Source organism: Anneissia japonica, unplaced genomic scaffold (genome assembly GCF_011630105.1).
Source record: "Anneissia japonica isolate Jap-2015-1 unplaced genomic scaffold, ASM1163010v1 scaffold342_len425065_cov216, whole genome shotgun sequence".
Lineage (NCBI taxonomy): Eukaryota > Metazoa > Echinodermata > Crinoidea > Comatulida > Comatulidae > Anneissia > Anneissia japonica.
Window position 1 is genome coordinate 148,262 of NW_022702649.1, and position 18,904 is coordinate 167,165.

At 34.0% G+C, this 18,904-nt stretch overlaps 1 protein-coding gene across 1 annotated transcript in view; it reads right to left on the minus strand.

Annotated features, from left to right (window-relative positions):
• LOC117103978 (2',5'-phosphodiesterase 12-like) overlaps positions 1 to 18,494 on the minus strand; it is a 34,298-nt gene extending 15,804 nt beyond the window's left edge. The window contains exons 1-2 of the mRNA XM_033244629.1: positions 17,399 to 18,494; positions 2,569 to 2,708 (exon numbers count right to left, since the gene is read on the minus strand). Of these exons, the coding sequence (XP_033100520.1) occupies positions 2,569 to 2,708; positions 17,399 to 18,357 (1,099 nt within the window). The 5' untranslated portion in view covers positions 18,358 to 18,494. The remainder of the gene's footprint in view (positions 1 to 2,568; positions 2,709 to 17,398) is intronic.
• Between the last annotated feature and the right edge of the window lie 410 nt (positions 18,495 to 18,904).

An 18,904-nucleotide genomic window follows, 5' to 3' on the forward strand; every position in this document is an offset into this window, starting at 1 on the left:
CGGCCGACATGATATTTTCCGTTGCTAGTATTGACACTTGTGAAATATAATATTTCATAGGAATTATTTCAAATTTGTTAAAAAACTGATTCTGACTGAGATTTTGACACTTAAACAAACATATCTCAGCCTAACCGAACGACCACATTGTGCGAGATGCGAAGTACAAAAACTAATCTCATTAGAGAGGGCGTACTTTATTGACTGTATAAAAGTATACATAAAAGAGAGAGTATTCCAGTGGATGTGATCTACAACCTCTGAATTTGCCTAGTAACGATGAATTCGTTGAGAAAATGGTAATATTTTATGAGAAATAGTCTGTATTTCTCATTTTTTTTATTCTTTTGCGTAAAACTAAAATTCATGCCAATATTTTTCCATGATTTATAAAAATTGGAGTAATGCAAATGCATATTTTCTAAAAAAAGTCTGTTTTTAGTGAAATTTTGCCGGGAATGGGGCTTTAATTCCCTGTGACTGGAAACACACTGTACTGTATATAACATGCAACATCTCCCGCTCCATTATATGATAGCCGTTTGGAAATACTGACATACAAAGTGTCATACAACTTTCTCTAGTCAATTCTTCTTTCTGGAAACATTGTTAATACTGTATACTTAAGAAACTTCCTCCACTCAATTCCCTGTGACCGGAAACACTTCAACTGTATACAGTACTTTACTATGAAACCTCCTCCACTCCATTTCTTGTCCTTGGAAACACTGGCATGCACAGTTGCAACATACAACCTTCTCCACTCAATTCTCTGTGACTGAAAACACTTTACTGTATATAGTACATATGAAACCTCCTCTGTTCATTTCCCTGTGACAGGACACATATACTGTACATGCAAGCTGGAAACACTGACATGGTGAAAGGGTACAACCGCATCAGTTCCATTCCTTAGCTGGATACACATACAGTACTCAATTTGCAAACTCTTCTGCTTCACTACCTGACATTGAATACTGTACACTGTCATACACAATGTTCAACAGTCTTATCTGCTGTTCATTCATGTCCACACACTTGCTAGATGCTTTATTTCAGTCAGAGCTGGACGCAGTGTCTAACACAATTATTGTACTCTGCCAGGCCCATCAGATGGCATGATTAAATGGTGATACAAGTAGATGTTGACCTGATTTTATGTGTGGTAGTCATAGAATTAGCGTTATCGAGGGCTGTGACAAGGAAGCTTCTACCATAACCCCAATCACTGACATGCACAGTGATAATGTACAACTTCCTCTGCTCAATTAATTGCCAATTGGATAACCTGTACATAATACAGCATGAAGGAATTTTCATTTAATAAACCCATCTATTTTTAGAATGAACTATCGAAGGAATAAGAGCATATAAACCAAATCCATTGATTCAAGAACACTTACTGTACCTCCCATCAAACACCGATTTATTATTCTGGTTTAATGACAAAAAAAAGTGCCTTACTCTAAGAACAACAGTGACATGGATAGTTTTTTTATCAGGCCTATTATTATATAAGAATGAGAAAATCAAACTCTGGATAAAAGTATAGTATAGACCTTCCTGTTTCTGGGGCAAAATCCAGTACCTATTTATAGTACATTATTTTCAGAGTTTCCTCTATTTAAAATGCACCTGCTCAGTAAATTGGCGTATGCTTTCCCATTTATTCTTTGCATAGCCTCTCCAAACATAATTAATTGGTTAAAAAAAAGATTTGTCACTCTAATATGTACAATGTTTCTTCACCTTTAGTAGGTTAAAGTAATAAATTAATGTTAGACTTAATAATAAAACAGTTACAGGTTTAGTAAAATATATCTATAGTTAAAATAGTATATAAATTAATTATGTAAGTAGAACCTATAGCAATGGACTGATTTGTGAATGAAGGAATTTTGAAATATTGAACAGCTTGAATGCAGTTTTTCTTTGGATTGTTATAATATTTGTTGTGTTCCTCAGTTTAATAATATTTTTATTAATTTTTTTTTTTTTTTTTTGTAATGTTAAAATAATTCAAAATTAGAAATAATTCAAATTTTGTATATTTATATTTTTATATTTATTGTATTTTTAGGTTTCCAATAAAATATTTAGGTGGTTTAATTAAGTTTAGTACTTTTTAATGTGATATTTCTTTTTATGAATTTTTAATTTTCGGCCTTTCTTGTTGTAATTTTGTATACAGTATAATATTGCAATATTTTCATATTCTTGCAAATACATTTATCTTTGCTTTTGGCTGCCATTTGTATATTTTCTGTACTATACCTGAATAAATAAATACATAAATAAAAAAAATATGTGTGTGTATCCTGCATGCAAACTATAAACCTTTGAGGAACTTTTTAATAAAAATTTTATTACAATCAAACTTTTATATTGTGATGTTTGGTAAAATTTGTAGTCACTTTTATAGCAGAATAAAAATAAAGGAATTATAAGTATCCTTCAGGAAGAATCATCAATTCCTTTATAATAAAACTTTAATTCACAAAAAATTCCATTATTTATTGAAAACCCTCAAGAAATAACATACAAGATATTACAAAGATTGACAATTACCTGTGAGCTCTTTCAAGATGACCTGTTCGCGGTAGTCAATGTCAAGCAGTTCAGGTGGGCAATATGGATAAAGAACATCTCTCGAAAAATCCGAATCTGCATACATTTCAGCTAATATATTATAAGACACAATTCTTAGGCTGTAAAATATAATACATTCAAATAATTCAACAATTTGGATCTCACGTTAATCAATAATAAAAGTAGATATCTTCCCAATAAGCATCAATCACATTTATTATAGTGCAAATAGAACTAGTAAGAAATTCCTTTCTATTACTTACAGTTTGACAGCCAAATGAGAAAGAAAAAGGAAATATATTGCATAATTACACAGGCACTTTGCAAATATCCATAAAAGATTTTCTACAGAACATGAAAACTGGTGTACTGTACTATTTCATTTTTTATCATGTTATGAAACATTTCAACTATTCAAGTTATCTTCAGTCTCAGTTTGTTTATTATTGTGGACACCTTAATGTCAAATAAAATCAAGATTTTTAGTTGATGTGACATTACTTCAAGAATAAAGTTTGAGAAGTATAATTTCTTGAGATTTTGTCATGAATTTAAAAAAGTCACTACTGTAGAACATATGCCATGCCATTATCCACAGTAATTTTTTTTTATTCCACAAAAGCAATTTAAAAAAACAAGTCATTGTAAGATGTGGATACAGATTTTACAAATGTTTTTTTTAGCATACAGAGCACCATGGTACAACTATGTGCTTTACATGAACAGCAAAGCAAAAAAAACAAAAACCCAATNACCCTTGAGAGTTGTTTAATTGTAAATATCAACCTGCTCACATTTATTAAGAAAAAATCAAACAATCAGGCAGAATGCCTTGAATATAAAAAAAAAAGAAAAAAAAGTCAGAAGTAATCTTTTTAAATTCTTGAGCAATATTCTATTTTTGGAGAAAAATTTACATTTGACGATGTGATGTGCGGAGACGCCTGTTAAAAAAATCTGCAATTTACGGGAGACTTGGGACATCTGTTATTCAACTCCAATACTTGCAGACACAGAAATGTTTCATTACTGCTCTCCTGAGCTAAACGTGTGGCAAACCTTTCAAGACATTGCCTAAAAACATCTAGCAATTTCCTATTTTTCTTCATCATTCGAGTATACTACTTTGTTACTTTTTTAATACCACCATGCTCTGCTTCTTATTTGTTTCCTGTTCAATGTTATTCAGGTGCTTTTTTTTTTCTTGCTATATAATTACTGTCAATTATTTCGGCATAGTACTGTTTTATAACAGTAGGTACGTTTAGATGAGTTAGATATTTTCACAAGTCTACCCCTCCCTCCTCTCTGAAAATGTACAAAAAAAAATTTGATTTTGCAAAACAATTCTCCATTTTTTTGTGAAGCCATCTAAAACTGTACTTGGTTGCTTAAAAATGAATATTATATCCATAGTTACATTATAATTTTACCATTATTTTACATACTGCATGTTATTTTGAATCAAATTTTTTATGCATATGTAAGAGAGTAAAAATTTGGCTACCCCCTCCCCCTAGAATACTGTTTGTACACTTGTGAAAATGTTAATAATGTTCAACGACCCCTTAGAAGTAAGCTTTGAAGTAGTTTACCTGTCATAAGCAATCAGTAGTGTCCATGAAAAGACTCTTTGTATTAAGTTACTTTAAAGTCATCACAGACGACTTACTTCCGAGAAATCACAGAAGCAAGTGTGCGACTTTGTATGGTCTTTTCTTTAATATTTTGATGTTTATGTTTGATGCAATATATTTGTAGTTCGTTTCTATCCATACGTTTTATCAGTCTTTTATCTTCAGCCATTTGTAACACTTTCTGTCGTCAAACTCGAATGAGTGTTGACAGACATGTGGCATAGGGAAAGGCATTTGGTTTCACAATTTTAAAGTAATACCAGGCTAGTGAAATCTCTAGTGTTTTTAGCAAGCAAATTATCTATAAATAGCTCTTTTTTACCTAGTAGTACAGTATAGGTGTCTGTTCGCATAGCTTAGAATGAAATTGGTCAATGGATTAAGACCATAAAAAGGCACGTCTGCCAGTGGCATACCCACAAATTCGAAATAGAGGGGGCCCAGGGAGAACTTTCGCAGATGACACTACCTTAGGCCCACCATGGCTTGAACCAAGGTAAGAAAATCTTTGATCAAGGCACCTCTACAGTAGATGGCCGGAAATCGCACTCTCAAACCTAAATTTGATTAAAATTTTTCAAGTATTTCAATTTCACTTATAGTTTTGAAATACTTAGGGGTCCCCCAGGCCGGCTTCGCCCTCCCCCTCCCACCTTGAATCGGCCCCTGTCTTCAATATATAGGAATAGGAATACTTGCTGGGAGCATAAGTAGTGGCATTGTGCATGACCATATAGCAACCACAAAAAAATATCCCAGCATGGTGACTAATGGGCATTTATGCAAAGAAAATGAGGCAGATAAAATTCTCCTTATGATTTTTTTTAGTTTAATACTTCTCGTCAATTTCACCCTCAAGGAACTTGATAAGACTACCATTTGATTACAAACCAAAACCGATTTCATTAGACTCTTTTGATGATGAAATCCAAACAACATGAAAATTATATTTATTGATGTAATTGAAAATTTATACAATTAAGCAACCATTTATATTTTCTGATTAACAGTTGTCGGAAAATAGATTGAACACTAAACCTAAAAAAAAAGTATCATTAGCATAGAAAGTACATTGAATGCATTCGGCTTTAATCGTTAATAAAAGGCAAAAAATAAACAAATAAAAAACCATGAAGAAATTCCTTGAGGCAAACCACAAATAATAGGTTTGAATTCAGAAATTATTTTATAATTATTGTGCACTGAAGTCTATTTGAAAGTTAGTTTATGAAAAGGTCAAGAGAAACACATCAAATTCCATAATTAAAAAGTTTTAAAATTAATATATAATCTATTGCATTGAAGCATTTGAAAGGTCAAATAGTCCAAATGCAAAAATTTTTTTCTGAATCGTATAATTTTGTTAAAGGTTAATAAAGTGAAATAATATTTTCTCAAAGCCCTGTTGCTTGGTAAACAGAATATCATGTTCATTCATAAAATCATAAGGTACAGTGACCATATGAATGGAAATAGGCAATGTTAAGTCAGATTTTTCACCCTTAACAGCAACCTTTACAATTTTGATGCTGTTCAGAAAAATACTAGTGGAAGTTAGGAAATTTAGATGTACTGTGTAATGTGGACAGAGAATGAAACCACTGGACTGCTTTACAACTAAATAATATATGTCATCAATACCACAGGCATTGTTAAAAATAGGCAACATGAATGTCCCGGAGGCCTGCTTTAGGGGTCCTTGATATTATTTGGCATTTTCTTTTTGTCAGAACCATGGGGCCCCAAACCGGCCAAGTGAGGGTCCTTCATGTGTAAAGAATATATCAAAATACAAAATGTCCAAAATACAGAGATTGAGGGGGGCTTCATCCCACCCAACTGGGACCCACATGGATACCAAAACCTCCAAAGTAGTAGGACCCAAATGAGCCTTAGCAAGACTTGCCACAAGTCTCTAATTTATTGATTTTTCCTAGTATTAGATAATTTCAGAGAGCGCCACCAGCGTCTGGTTACTGGGGTGGATGCAGGAGGGGTGGAGACGGTGCGATCACACCTCCCTAAATTGTATTAACAAAATAAGTGTTCTATTGTATTGTTGCTAGGAACATAGTACCGGTAAGATTTTAAGGTATGAGAAATTAAGAGTGCAATTTCTGGGCACATAGAGTTCCATATTCTTAAAATGATCTCGACTCAGCCCCAACCATGGTGGAGCATGGGTGGTCTGGACTGTCATGCACCCCCTACTGCCAAATCCTGCATCCGCCTAGAAGTTTATGTTGAGAAACTTGTTATATTGTTGAATTTGAATAATAATAATTGCGCATAATGTAAAATACCTCTATTGCGCTCTATAGCATGGAGTGGGATAAATTATTAAAAGTTTCACCTAAAAAAAAATGAATAACAATAATGAATTACAACAATAAATATAAATACACGATTACAATGTTAATAAATAATAATTTGAAAATACAGAATTTTATTTACTTTTTTTAAAAATCTATTTAATTGTTAAATATTTATTTTCTTAGTATTATTACCTTACTTCCCTTTTACTCTTTTTTTTGTTTCCATGTCTTTTTTCCCTTTATCTTTATTTTCTTTCCTTTCACACTTATGACCTGTCTCTCTTTTCCTTTACATCCCTGTAATTTATTTCTTTACCTTTTCTTCTCCTACCCTCTTTTTCTTCCTTTCATTTTTCTACCTCTTTTCATGTTTACCCTTTCCTTTTCTTACCTTATATTTTCCTTTTCTTTCCTTTCCACATTTCTTATTCTTTCCTTTCTCTTTCTTTACCATTTCCTTTCTTTTTCTTTCTTTATCGTTTTGTTTTATTTCTTTTTCCTTTCCTTTCTTAACCTCCTCATTTTCTTTCTTTTTCTTTTCTTTCTTTCCCTTTCGTTTCCTTTCTTTTCCTTTCTTTACCTTTTCATTTTCTTTCTTTTCCTTTCTTTACCCTTTCCTTTTCTTCTCATTTCATTACCTATTCATTTTCTTTCTTTTCCTTTTCCTTTCTTAACCATTTCGGTTTCTTTCTTTTTCTTTCCCTTTCGTTTTCTTTTTCTTTTTCCTTTCTTAACTTTTTCATTTTCTTTCTTTTACTTTACCCTTTCGTTTTGTTTTTTTTAAATGGGAATAAGCCCAGAAAAATAGTAGTATGTAACGTCATGCAAATAAGAAATATGGAATGCCATTGGTGCCAAAATTGACTTACTGTATGTTTTAAAGTTTTGGACTGGCATCCAGTTTAAGCCTTAGCCAGTGACACTGATTAAATTACCACAAAAAAAAGAGCTTTGAAACTTATGGATGATGGTATAATTTATAAATCTAATCGACTATAATATTTTGGCTATAATGGTTTCTTTCCTGAGTAATCTTTCTTTAGCTTTATTACCTGTCATTTTGTTGGCCGGATGTTCTCTAAAAATAGGGTCAAAAAATGGTATTTGAAATCATGATAAATTATAGTTTTCAAATTACCAAGATGTCATTGTTATCATTACACACATTACCTTTCTATGAATCTAGGGTATGGAAATTAATGCCATTTCCTCCTAAATATGCCTTTAGCATAATATCCAATACTTAGATTGAAAATTCAATATAGTACATTTAACCCAGCTGGACAAGATAGATGTTTTGCATTAAGGTTCATAATTTATAAACAATTTTTGGACAGATTTTGGCGGGGAAATTTCAAGCTTAAATCTTGAAAAATGATAAGAATAGAAATGACTTCAACCTAATACAATATTTTGATTGGTTAAAAAAGACGCAGGACATTTTTCCGGAAGGTTAAATCCATGAAACAACATCATGTCACCTATAACCTCTAATTATAAACCTACTTCTTGCTGCTGAACTTGTCTTAGTGGTGTGCAATGTATCGGAGATTTTGTTTACCCAGGGAGTTGCTATGTTTTACTGTAATTGCATGGATACCTCAACAACTAGCTTAAATTTGCGCAAAAGCTGTCCGGAATTCGGCCCTTATTTTCCGAAATGCACAGACGGATTTCTAGACTAGGCCTAGCCCTACGGCCTAGGTCTGTTGAGGGAGAATAGGCCAGGCTAGGCAAAACCGATTCGAGCCGATGGGCTCGCGGGCCCGAGGGTGGGGGTCTGCGGCCAGGAAAGGTCTTTACTTTTTCTTTTACAGTCTGGGACACTTGCTTGGAAAATGATCAAATGGCAAGGATTTAGGTGTGTTATAAAACAAATAATGAATGTTTTGTATTCGTGCAATGGAAAGAATATTTTCATGAGTTGAATGGAACAGCCCGCCTCGTTGAGTGGAACAGTCAATCTTTCAAATGAAAATATTCTTCCCATTGCTCTCATAAACATTCATTATTTGTATACTGTACATGTTTTGGGCATTGTACAGTATGATCAAACATGATACTTCAGAAACTTCATTACACATTATTATTCAAATGCCTATGGCGTATTCTTTGAATAAGATGGTCATATGTTACATCTAACGAAAGTCTTCTAAAAATCACCAAAATGAAAAAAATAAGTGAAGAGACCAAGATGAAAAGATGAAAATAAATTGGCCATTTGTGGAAAATGGAAACTAATAGTCATTGTATGACAGCAATGACATGGAAGTCAAAAGGCAAGAGAAAAGTTGGGCGGCTCAAAACTACATGGCCAAGGACAGCAGAAAAAGAGAGAGTACTATCTGGGATGGAGCACATGGGAACCAGGTAAAATACAGTAGAACCAACTGGAGAACTGTCACTGCAGCCTTATGGGCCATGAAGCCCGAAGTTAGAAAGAGAGCAAACGATAATGGATAAAACAAAATTTTTGATTTTTCCATTTTAGCCTAAAAAAATATATCAATTCGGAGCACTGGTGGAGGGAGGAGAGGTGAGAGGTATAGGACTTTGTTCAGTAGGTTGTTTCAGAATGATACTGGAAGTTGTATGTGAATGCTTTAACCTGATCACACATACTGTAGTTTTAAGTCTGACAAATAAAAATGGGATTCATTGTACATGACAAATAGGTATAGATTTTTGTTTAGATGTCTAATTCAACAGCCAAAGTAAATAGGAGTTTACCTTCTAAAATTGTTCCATCAGCAAAAAGTTACTGTGGGCCTTGGTTTTCACACAGCCAGCAATTTATTTTACAAAATTAGGTGTTAATAAATTACTGCAATTTAATGTAAAGGACTGACAGCAAAATGTTGCTTCTGTATGGGGGTCTACCAGCAGGGAAAGGTTTTCTACAACATTTGGTGTCAGTTGCTATAATGAAATCTCAACCTCTGTAAAAGAATAATAATAATATAATGCAGTACATAATGTAGTCATTATGCATATGATAAACACTGCTTCATCAATCAATCAATCAATCTATCAAGTTTCCCAATAAGCATTCTCAATTAATTACCCTTTGCCATTTGCTTGTATTTGTTCTAAGGGTTTCTATCAAATTGTCTGGGCCCCACGCACAGTATATTTTCTACTGTTAGATGCTTACGAAAGAATGGCATGTATTTCTCTTTTTAAATGTTTTGTTGCCAAAAAAGTACAGTGCCTGAGAAATTCATCAATTTAGTTCTTCAACAGTGATCAGCAAATGCCAGTCGGCTTTTCTCTCATGATTGATATGGAGGTAAAATGCCGAGATGAAGAGGTCCAGGTCTGAGACACATCTTGTAAAAGAACATCATTCAAAATTAGAGAGAACCACTTTAATTAATTGAGAAAAAAAATGAAAAAAAATGCATGATTTGTTGCATAACCATGTACATAAAAAAAACCCACATGAATTCTCAGTCATTGTAATTTATGTAACTTCACTCAAGTCCAAGTTGCAGAAATGGCAATGAGTTACTTTTGTTTGGTTAAACTGGTAGTAATCATAATTCTTTTTTTAGTGCTTATTCTATGGTTTATGGTTTTATATTTATATAGCGCCTTCCACGATCGAAACCTTCTCAAGGCGCTTGAAAAATGTATGTGAATAATGTATGGAAATAAATTTGACCGGAAATAACCTAAACTAACCAAACAGAATAACCAACAAAACAGATAAAAAATAGAATCACACATCATCACACCGTTTCACTAACCGACCAAGGCCGGGTCAGCTATTGATTTCACAGGTGTCATAATGATGTGTGTAACTAAATATTGGCCTATCGAGCAACGAAAATGAACGAATGTGAGTGGCCTATAGTGAGTTATAAAGATGAGTTTTCAATCGGCTTTTGAAAATCCCAGTTGAAGGTGCCTGGCGTACATAATCGGGCAGGCTGTTCCAAAGCTTAGGGGAAGCAACTACTAGAAAACTGCAGCAGCTGCAATGCAGTGCTACTTAACGTAGCTACAGCACATTACATGTACAGATACAAACATGTTCCTTCCACCCAACTCTCAATGTGAGGGTTATTCAAGGAGCTGAGTGCCAGACTGCAATTACGAACTAACACTAGCCAGGCTTAAACCAGTGTCTACTGCAGAAGAAGCAGGAACATTACCTCTCAGTCAATATCAGCTTGATACAGTGCTACCATGGTTTCATTTCCCTGGTTATATTCCATAAAGCATTAAAACACTTAGCGCACGGAATAAAGAATTAAAGAAGGTTGACAACCTGGCACACAATGCACTTACGTTTGGCCAACATGATTCCATGGATATAAAGTCAATCCTGCAAACGGAGTGTTTTTAGTTGCGATCTACTCAGACTGCAACCGACAATCCCAATGAAAAAATAGTAGCACTCTACTGCAACTCCTGAGACCTACTTTCCTGGTTGCTAAGTTATTGTAAGACTGCACATCGGCAATGACTTCCGTGAGACAATTGATAATAAAATACTGTAGTAAAAACATGTAAATATGATGAATTTGCAGGAGATGGGTTATATTTGGGTGATTCTTGTTTGATTGCAGGAGTGTGGGAGGCCATCCCAATTTCTGGGAGACTCTCGAGACATCCTGGGGAAGTTGTCTTCCTAATGTGTCAATGAATTTGAGATTCTCCCTCAAGTATGGGGTGCCATACGCACCAAAATCCCTGTTAAAATCAAAATGTAATTGCAAAATTCAATGTCTAATTTATTAAAAACGTAGGCGTAATTCTCAAAATGTAGATCTAGTTTCCCAAAATGAAGTTCTAATTTTTCAAAACGTAGTTCTAATTTCTTTAAAATGTAATTCAAATTCAAAACGTAGGTCTGACTTGATCAACACCCTCTCCAAATTCTATTTCAAAACGTAAATCAAAAACCAGCCAAGCATGACTGGTTTGAAATACATTTTACAACAACACCAGACATGCGAAATGTAAATCAAAACTATTCAGCCAAGTATGACGTGGGCCTGTTCAATTAACGATGGGGAATCAATTTTCGCTGCAGTCCAATGCCGTGAACAACGCTTCCTAGTGCGTGTGCTAATTTTTAATGGTCAGGGTACCGCGATCATGAGCCCTATGCTAGGCATTATATGCTAGGCCTATGTGGGCTGGGATTTGCAACAAGGTCTTGGACTAGGCCTCTATAGCCTAAAATATAGGAAGGAGGATTTGTTGGCAACATGTCTTGCTTCCATTAAGCCTTAGAAAAATTTACAGTAAATACTGTTAATTTTATTTTTCTTGAAGAAAGTTTATTATGCTTTATTATCATCATCAAAGAAAGAATTTTTATATCTATCCATCCATTAAATGATCGTTAATATTATTATGGTACTATTAAACATTATTATTACTTTTCACCACCTATACAATGTAGTTTTTTTTAATCCATTGTATATTGTGTAGGATTAAAAATTAAAATTTAATGATATACATTTGATTTATTATTTATTAGTAATGTATACTTGTTTTGTATTTAAAACTGATGCAATAAGATACTGTATTACAGATTTTAATCATTAGCTACTCTGATGATACGACAAGGTTTACCTGATTTGCATGATGTAAACTTTGCGTGTGTCTCAGTAAAAGAACAAAAGAATACGCACTTGGTCACTATAGACGCGGTAATATGTTATAACACCACAAGGTGCTATGCTATATGCTATATTTAAAATCAATTATTACAAGAAAATTGTTGTGAAATGAGGTGACATGACCTATATTTTTTGTAGCGACAACTTATTTAAAACTGAAGTTGTATACCTTTGGAGTGTTTACACATACACATAATATTTTTGTGCATCCATTAATAAAATTAATCAGTTTTCAATAGAATAAATTTCCCTTGCATTGTTTACCATGCATTTAATGCGCCAGTAAAGCGCACAGCCAAAACAGGAAGATAAACTGTATAGTAGGAAATTACACAGGTAAACAGTGGTGATTCTTATGAAATATGGAAGCTACATAAAACACTGTTATATTTGATTATTAATTAAAAAACATTTATTAAAAATCATGACTGTAATACAAATACTGGTTAAAAGGTTTTAGGCTGACAAAAAGAAAAACAAAGTGCCATGTAATATTAATAATAATAATGTCTTCTTATTTGGCACACGTATCCATCTCTAGCAGAGCTGCTCACAGCGCCGTTTTCCACTTGCAAAGGCAGCCTTTTTTGCATTTATTTATTTTATTATAATTACGTGCTTATTTATTTGTTTTTTGCATATTAATTTTATTTTAAACTGTGATGAGACCACTGGGCTAGGCTCCTCCTTGAAAATACAGTAGGAAGGGAATGATGGGACTTAAAATAAATCACAAAACATTGACATTAAAATATAGTTAAACACACAACAAGTTTAGTAAATTGTATATTTAAATTGACATTTTATCACAATTATTATACTGTACAAATTGTATCAAATTTTGTTTTTGACATCATATGACATGTCATACTATAGACCATACTGTTTGCAAATTTATTTCATGAACCTGACTTACTAAACCAAGGGGCTCGAGTTGTTTTGATTTGGTAAACTGCAGTTTCTGGCAATGCCATGGCCTGATAATGAGCTAAAAAATATCTAATTATTTTTTTCTTTATTTTTATTCATGCATGGATGATGCCACCTGAATTTCCTACTGTCACAGTTTTTCTACCTGTTGGTTTGTGTGTGCACTGATGTATCAAGTCCACACTTGTTAACAATGCCAAGGTATATTTTAATATTTTTTTACTATGGATTAATTTAATGTTCGAAATGGGAGTTTGGGTTCATTTTAATTCAGCCAGGATCTGCCAATCAACTTAAATTAAAAATCTGATATCTACTTTTAGTGCTTAACGATTTTCGCATGGCACCGTCTTGGCTACCGCACGTAATACATTTGGATTATAAGTAGAAGCAAACATTGATTATAACACTGATGTAAAAGTGAAATGGCTTCAGTCAAAGGACTACTCAACAACAGTCTCTGACTAAATTGATTGGTGAGCACTCGATCCATCAAACATGTACACAACACTGGCATTGACAGAGTTAAATAGCAAAGGGGTGAATGTACATTATTAGTCTATTGGAACATTTAGTGTGGTTGCTTACAAGCAGAGGTGGATCCAGATAAAAATCTGGGCTATGCGATGCCTGAAGCACCCTTATTTTCTTGAACTCTTTTTCCTCTTTCTTTTTCTCCTTTTTTTTAGAGTGGGGTCCTAGCCATTATGGCCCTCCCAACCCCGAATCTGCCCTGACAGAAGAAAAGCTCTAACACTTTGATGGATCACTTTTTTAATGAGGTTCTGAAGCTACCTTACAAAATACAGATTACTACACTGATTTCCCTCCAAAATACCAAATTAGTGTTTCAATTCAATAAGGAAACATATCAAATTACAGATACAGTATCTCGGAGCTAAATATTCAAAACTGTATTAAATGAAAGGGTTACGAACACAGTTCACAAAGTACTGAATATGATAAGTTGTAATACTATATTTTCTGCCAATTGATCTTTGAATAAATCATCTTTTCTTTAAAATAATTACAGCTGGAATCTGGGCAAAGAACAATTTGTCCATTTAAGTCTCACTTAAGCTTTTCAGAATCCTCAGTGTAGTTAAGAATTTATTATAAAAAACATTATGCAATAATTAACAAGATTTGGAATATCATTTACATATCAGTTCAGTAAGGCAGATGGTGCAGCAACATGATTTCCAATTAAGAGGTCAGGGAATGGAATCTAAGACAAGGCCCTCTACAGTCTCCACCAAAGAGGTAAATGGGTACTTAGTTGGGTTACATGCTGAGAAGAATATAGCTACTACAACTATAAAAATGAATGTTGCTGCTGCTCTACCACTGGGGAAGTAATGTATGAGTGCATTTGAACATGTAATAAAATTGGTATTGGTATTGGTGTTGGCACAGATAATATAAATTATAATATTACTGTACGTAAAGTTTAAAGTATAACTCAGTACTAGCTTGAAAAACAAATAGAGGAATAGACTCAAAGTAAACTACTGTATGTGAATGTAACTGAATGCTTTAGAATTGAGTGAACTTATCACCATGTCCCTACTAATTTTTCACAAAAGGGCACTTCAAGTTCATACCCACCTTTTTTAAAGACATAACATGTCAGATGTCTGGAAATGGCAATAAAAATGCCAAATTTCATTTTTATTTATTTTATTTAATTTAAAAACTTTCATGCAAATGGTAATTTTTAGCAATAATTCAAAAGAGTATTTCTGGAAAAGAAATGTTTTGCATGGTCTACCTACAGTACTGGCCAGAATTATCACAAAAATCACAACGTATTTTACCCGTTGCCGTTGCGTTGTGTTTTCGTTGAATTGCGTTGCATTCACGTTGCGTTGAAATGAACGTTGAAAGTTCATTGTTTATATAACGAAACCGTGTTAATTCAACACTAACCTATCTCGCGACGGTAATGTTACAATGATTATCAATAAACAACGTCGATTAATTTTGGAGACCAATGTATTGTTAAGATATATATATATATATATCTGTCTCTTATACACATCTAGATGTGTATAAGAGACAGGTAATAAGATGTGCAGACGCTGTGTGTGCGAGGATGGTCTGTATTTTGAGAGTGACGGTCATTGTATTGCACCAGAGTTTTGTGGTTGTTACGAAGATCGCCTTTCAACGATTTACAAACGCCGTCGATAGACGGATTTAATTTAAACAAAAGTGCAAGAAAGAAGTACAGTATAGTGTCTTGATTGATGCCAATCGTGCAATCGAAAAAATAAATATTATACAGGTAAACCACAAGAAACCAGATCTTTCAATAACTGTAAAATAAAAATTGCAGAATGACTAATAGACTACCAAACGTCATTACACAGTGAAGTATAAACACACAGCGTATGATTCTGATACCACCAAAATGTCAATGACCCTGTTGACTGGAGGACCTGGTTGCAGATCGCGCAAACTCTGACGTGTTATTTTTTTAGTTGTAGCGATGACTAGAAGTCTGTGCCGTCACAAGGCTGGTATTTGTGACGTTATTGTTGAACCTCTTGAATTTTATATAAATATCCTGGCTATGGATGGGCGTTTTTTGTTTTTTTTTCTTTTTTTACTGAAGGTTGGTTAAAACACAACGGTAAATTACATGGATACGGAACGGGGCAGTGTTGACATGCACTGTATTATATTAGGTTGACCTGAAAACACTTGTCTAGGTAGTTGGGCATAGGCCTACAGTAGGCTATGCGGCACTAATCCTAAAATTAGGCCTAGATATAATAGAGTTATTTGAGGAGATGTATTGGTGAGTCATTTTGAAAATTTTAATTTTCTTGTTACTTTGTTATTTTTTTTAATTTTTTTTTCTGTTATTTAATTGAGTGGAGTATTCACATTTACATCGAACACCTGTCAAGCTCGTGTCGTATTCCTTTTCAATGTCGTCACAATCAAAATAGACCTGGGCCTAGCTAGGCTATCTTCAACTCGTCTCCAATCTTCACTTAATCACCTTATTTCTTTACTACAATTATGTAAGTGGCTGTTTATTTAGAAAATGTTAACGCCTATTTATTTACTGTACAAACTGTTAATACAAAACTTTGTGTTGAATTCTTAATAAACAATTTCTAACGAGGTGAACATTTTCAACGCCAACGACAATGCGTTGTCAACGCCAACGGGTTGAATGCATTTAAAATTTGGGATAATTCTGGCCAGTACTGTACCACCCACTGAAAAACTGAGTCCAAATGGTCTGCAAGTTCAAAACTTTCCAAATGTTGATCAACTTTAATAATACACTATGATGAAGCCAGCACAGACTGTAATTTGTAATTTGTATAAAGAAATCAATAACCTGCTACCAACATTTCATTTCACACTAATTAGTACAGTAAACCCAACTGTCCCAAGCCATTCAGTGCCCTGCTTTCATCTGTTTCCAATGTCACTATTCCCCCATTGCAGAGTAATTATATTCAGTACAGATCCTGCAGTTTACCAATAAGTTGTTGCCAATTTGCATTGCAAGTACAGAATTTTAATGCATGCATGTATGTACAGTGTAAAATCAGCAAATTATAGTTCACTAGATGGTTTGGTCATGATGTGCATATATGTGCAGTAGAAGCATTTTAATAGCCATTAAAGTCGGGCACATACTGCGATGTACTGTACAGTAATTCCATCTCTGCTCTTTGTCAGCGTTGATGACACGATGCCATCTGCCGATTGTTGGTGGCAAGTCTGGATGGACTGTCAGTAAAAAAGATTTGAAGTGCGCACGTCATCATGTTGTCCGACACCCTTCAACCACAGTGCGTGCGTAGCTTTAGAATATTTCGTGCAATACAACTTTCCTTTGATAGCCAATGAAAATCATCGGTGGTGGTAGTGCTGTTAAGGTTGTGCTTGTGTTTCAGTGTATAAATAAGTCAATCAACTTTCACATTTATGAACCATCTCAAGTAGAAAACAGAATTGTTTAAATTATAATTACACAGTTAAATGATATCCAAGAATAATAACATTATGGCAATTAGTTAAAGACTCTCCAAACAGGACTAGCTTTAGGCAGCCCTGGATAAATGCATGCAGAAGACATTTTATGTTTATTATTAATTATTTTTTTAATTAGATACCAATGCTGTGAAAAAAGCAAATGAAAATCCCAGTCCCAAAAGTTGTCTATAATTGGGAAGGCAACCTATTTAATATTAATTAGGGAACTGTTTTATTTATTATTATTATTACCGTATATATGTGACAAAGAATGTGTGATGTTACTTACCTGTTGGTTGAGGTCAGCTTGGCAGTGAAGCCATGTCTCTTTTCAAAAGGGAAGGTAGGAACGGAGAGTACTGCATTTTCAAGTACACAATGTGATGCAAGTCCAATGTTTTGACCTGAACTTGGGGTACATTCAAGTTTTAGAAATGATCCTTCATCCATTGCTGTTGGTGTATACACCTTTGAGGTGCCAACCTCTTGCCAATGGCTAACTATTGGCACTTTTACATCCATACCATTATCACATTTTTCTGATGCATCATCAGATCTCCTCTTCTTCATTTCTTGACACTTATTATCGATGATATCAGTAGATTTGCATGTACCAGCTGAATCAGAAAAACCTCGGTACCAGACATATTTTGTAAGAGAATCATCTGCGAACTCTAATGACAATCTAGGAAAAACTGGGCAACTAACAATGGCACAACGAGGCAATTTAATGTTTGTTACTGTTGGTGAATTACGATATACAGAATATTTAACTGATCCAATATTTAGAATGGCTCCATTTATCCATGCCTCAATATTTGCTAATGACTGATCTATCTCTTTGCCAAAGCAATTGTGCAGAGATACTAACAAATTCTGCTCATTTTGACTGACAGACGAATTTTGGTCTTGTTTCATTTTCTTAGTTCGTTTACTGATAACCTTGGTTTTTTTAAGAACTGATGCACGAATTCTGGTTAAAGCTCTCTCTACTTGTTCGCTCTTGTCACGTTGTAAACACAAATTCATGCCAGCATAAACGAACAATATGCTCATCGTTTCCCCCTCTTCGACACAACGAACGTTCACCCTTTCCATGGGGGTGTGCAAATGTAGGCCTACACGGCAACCAAAAATTTTAAGATCCTTAAGTGTTGTTCGCGGCGACTTAGGCCTATTATTAAGCGCAAAGGTTTCCAACAGATCAGGCGGTGGCCTAGGAAAAACACGTCTAAAGAAAGCCCTCATAAAAACAACCTTAGTCGATTCGAGATATCACATAATTTCATTCATCATATGTATTTATAAGTACTCTTCTTAGATCAATTTTTTTTTTAAAGATAGTCTAGGCCTCGAAGCTCAGGCCCTCGCGTAATGCATACACATGTGAGAGGTATTTAAGTTATACCAAACAGGTCGGTCACTCATGGTTGACCCTACTATATTAAATACATGTTTTACCAATCACAGATATGTTATTGATTATGTTTGCATCAAAACACAGATTAAAAATATTCAAAAATGTAAATTGATGTAAAAAAAATGTTTACTTTCATTTTTTATTTAGAAATTATTATTTTTTATTAGTACACAAATCAAATGTAAAAAATGTCTGGAACCGATGAGTCTATTATAACAGACCATGTGGTGGCGCTACGTCATAGAATTTTTCCAGAAGCTAGGGAAGCTCAATCAAAAGAATCAGTTTAAAGTAACAAAAACACAAATAAATAAATAAATAAATGGCCCTCGCGTAATGCATACACATGTGAGTGATGAAGACGTTTTCCCCGAC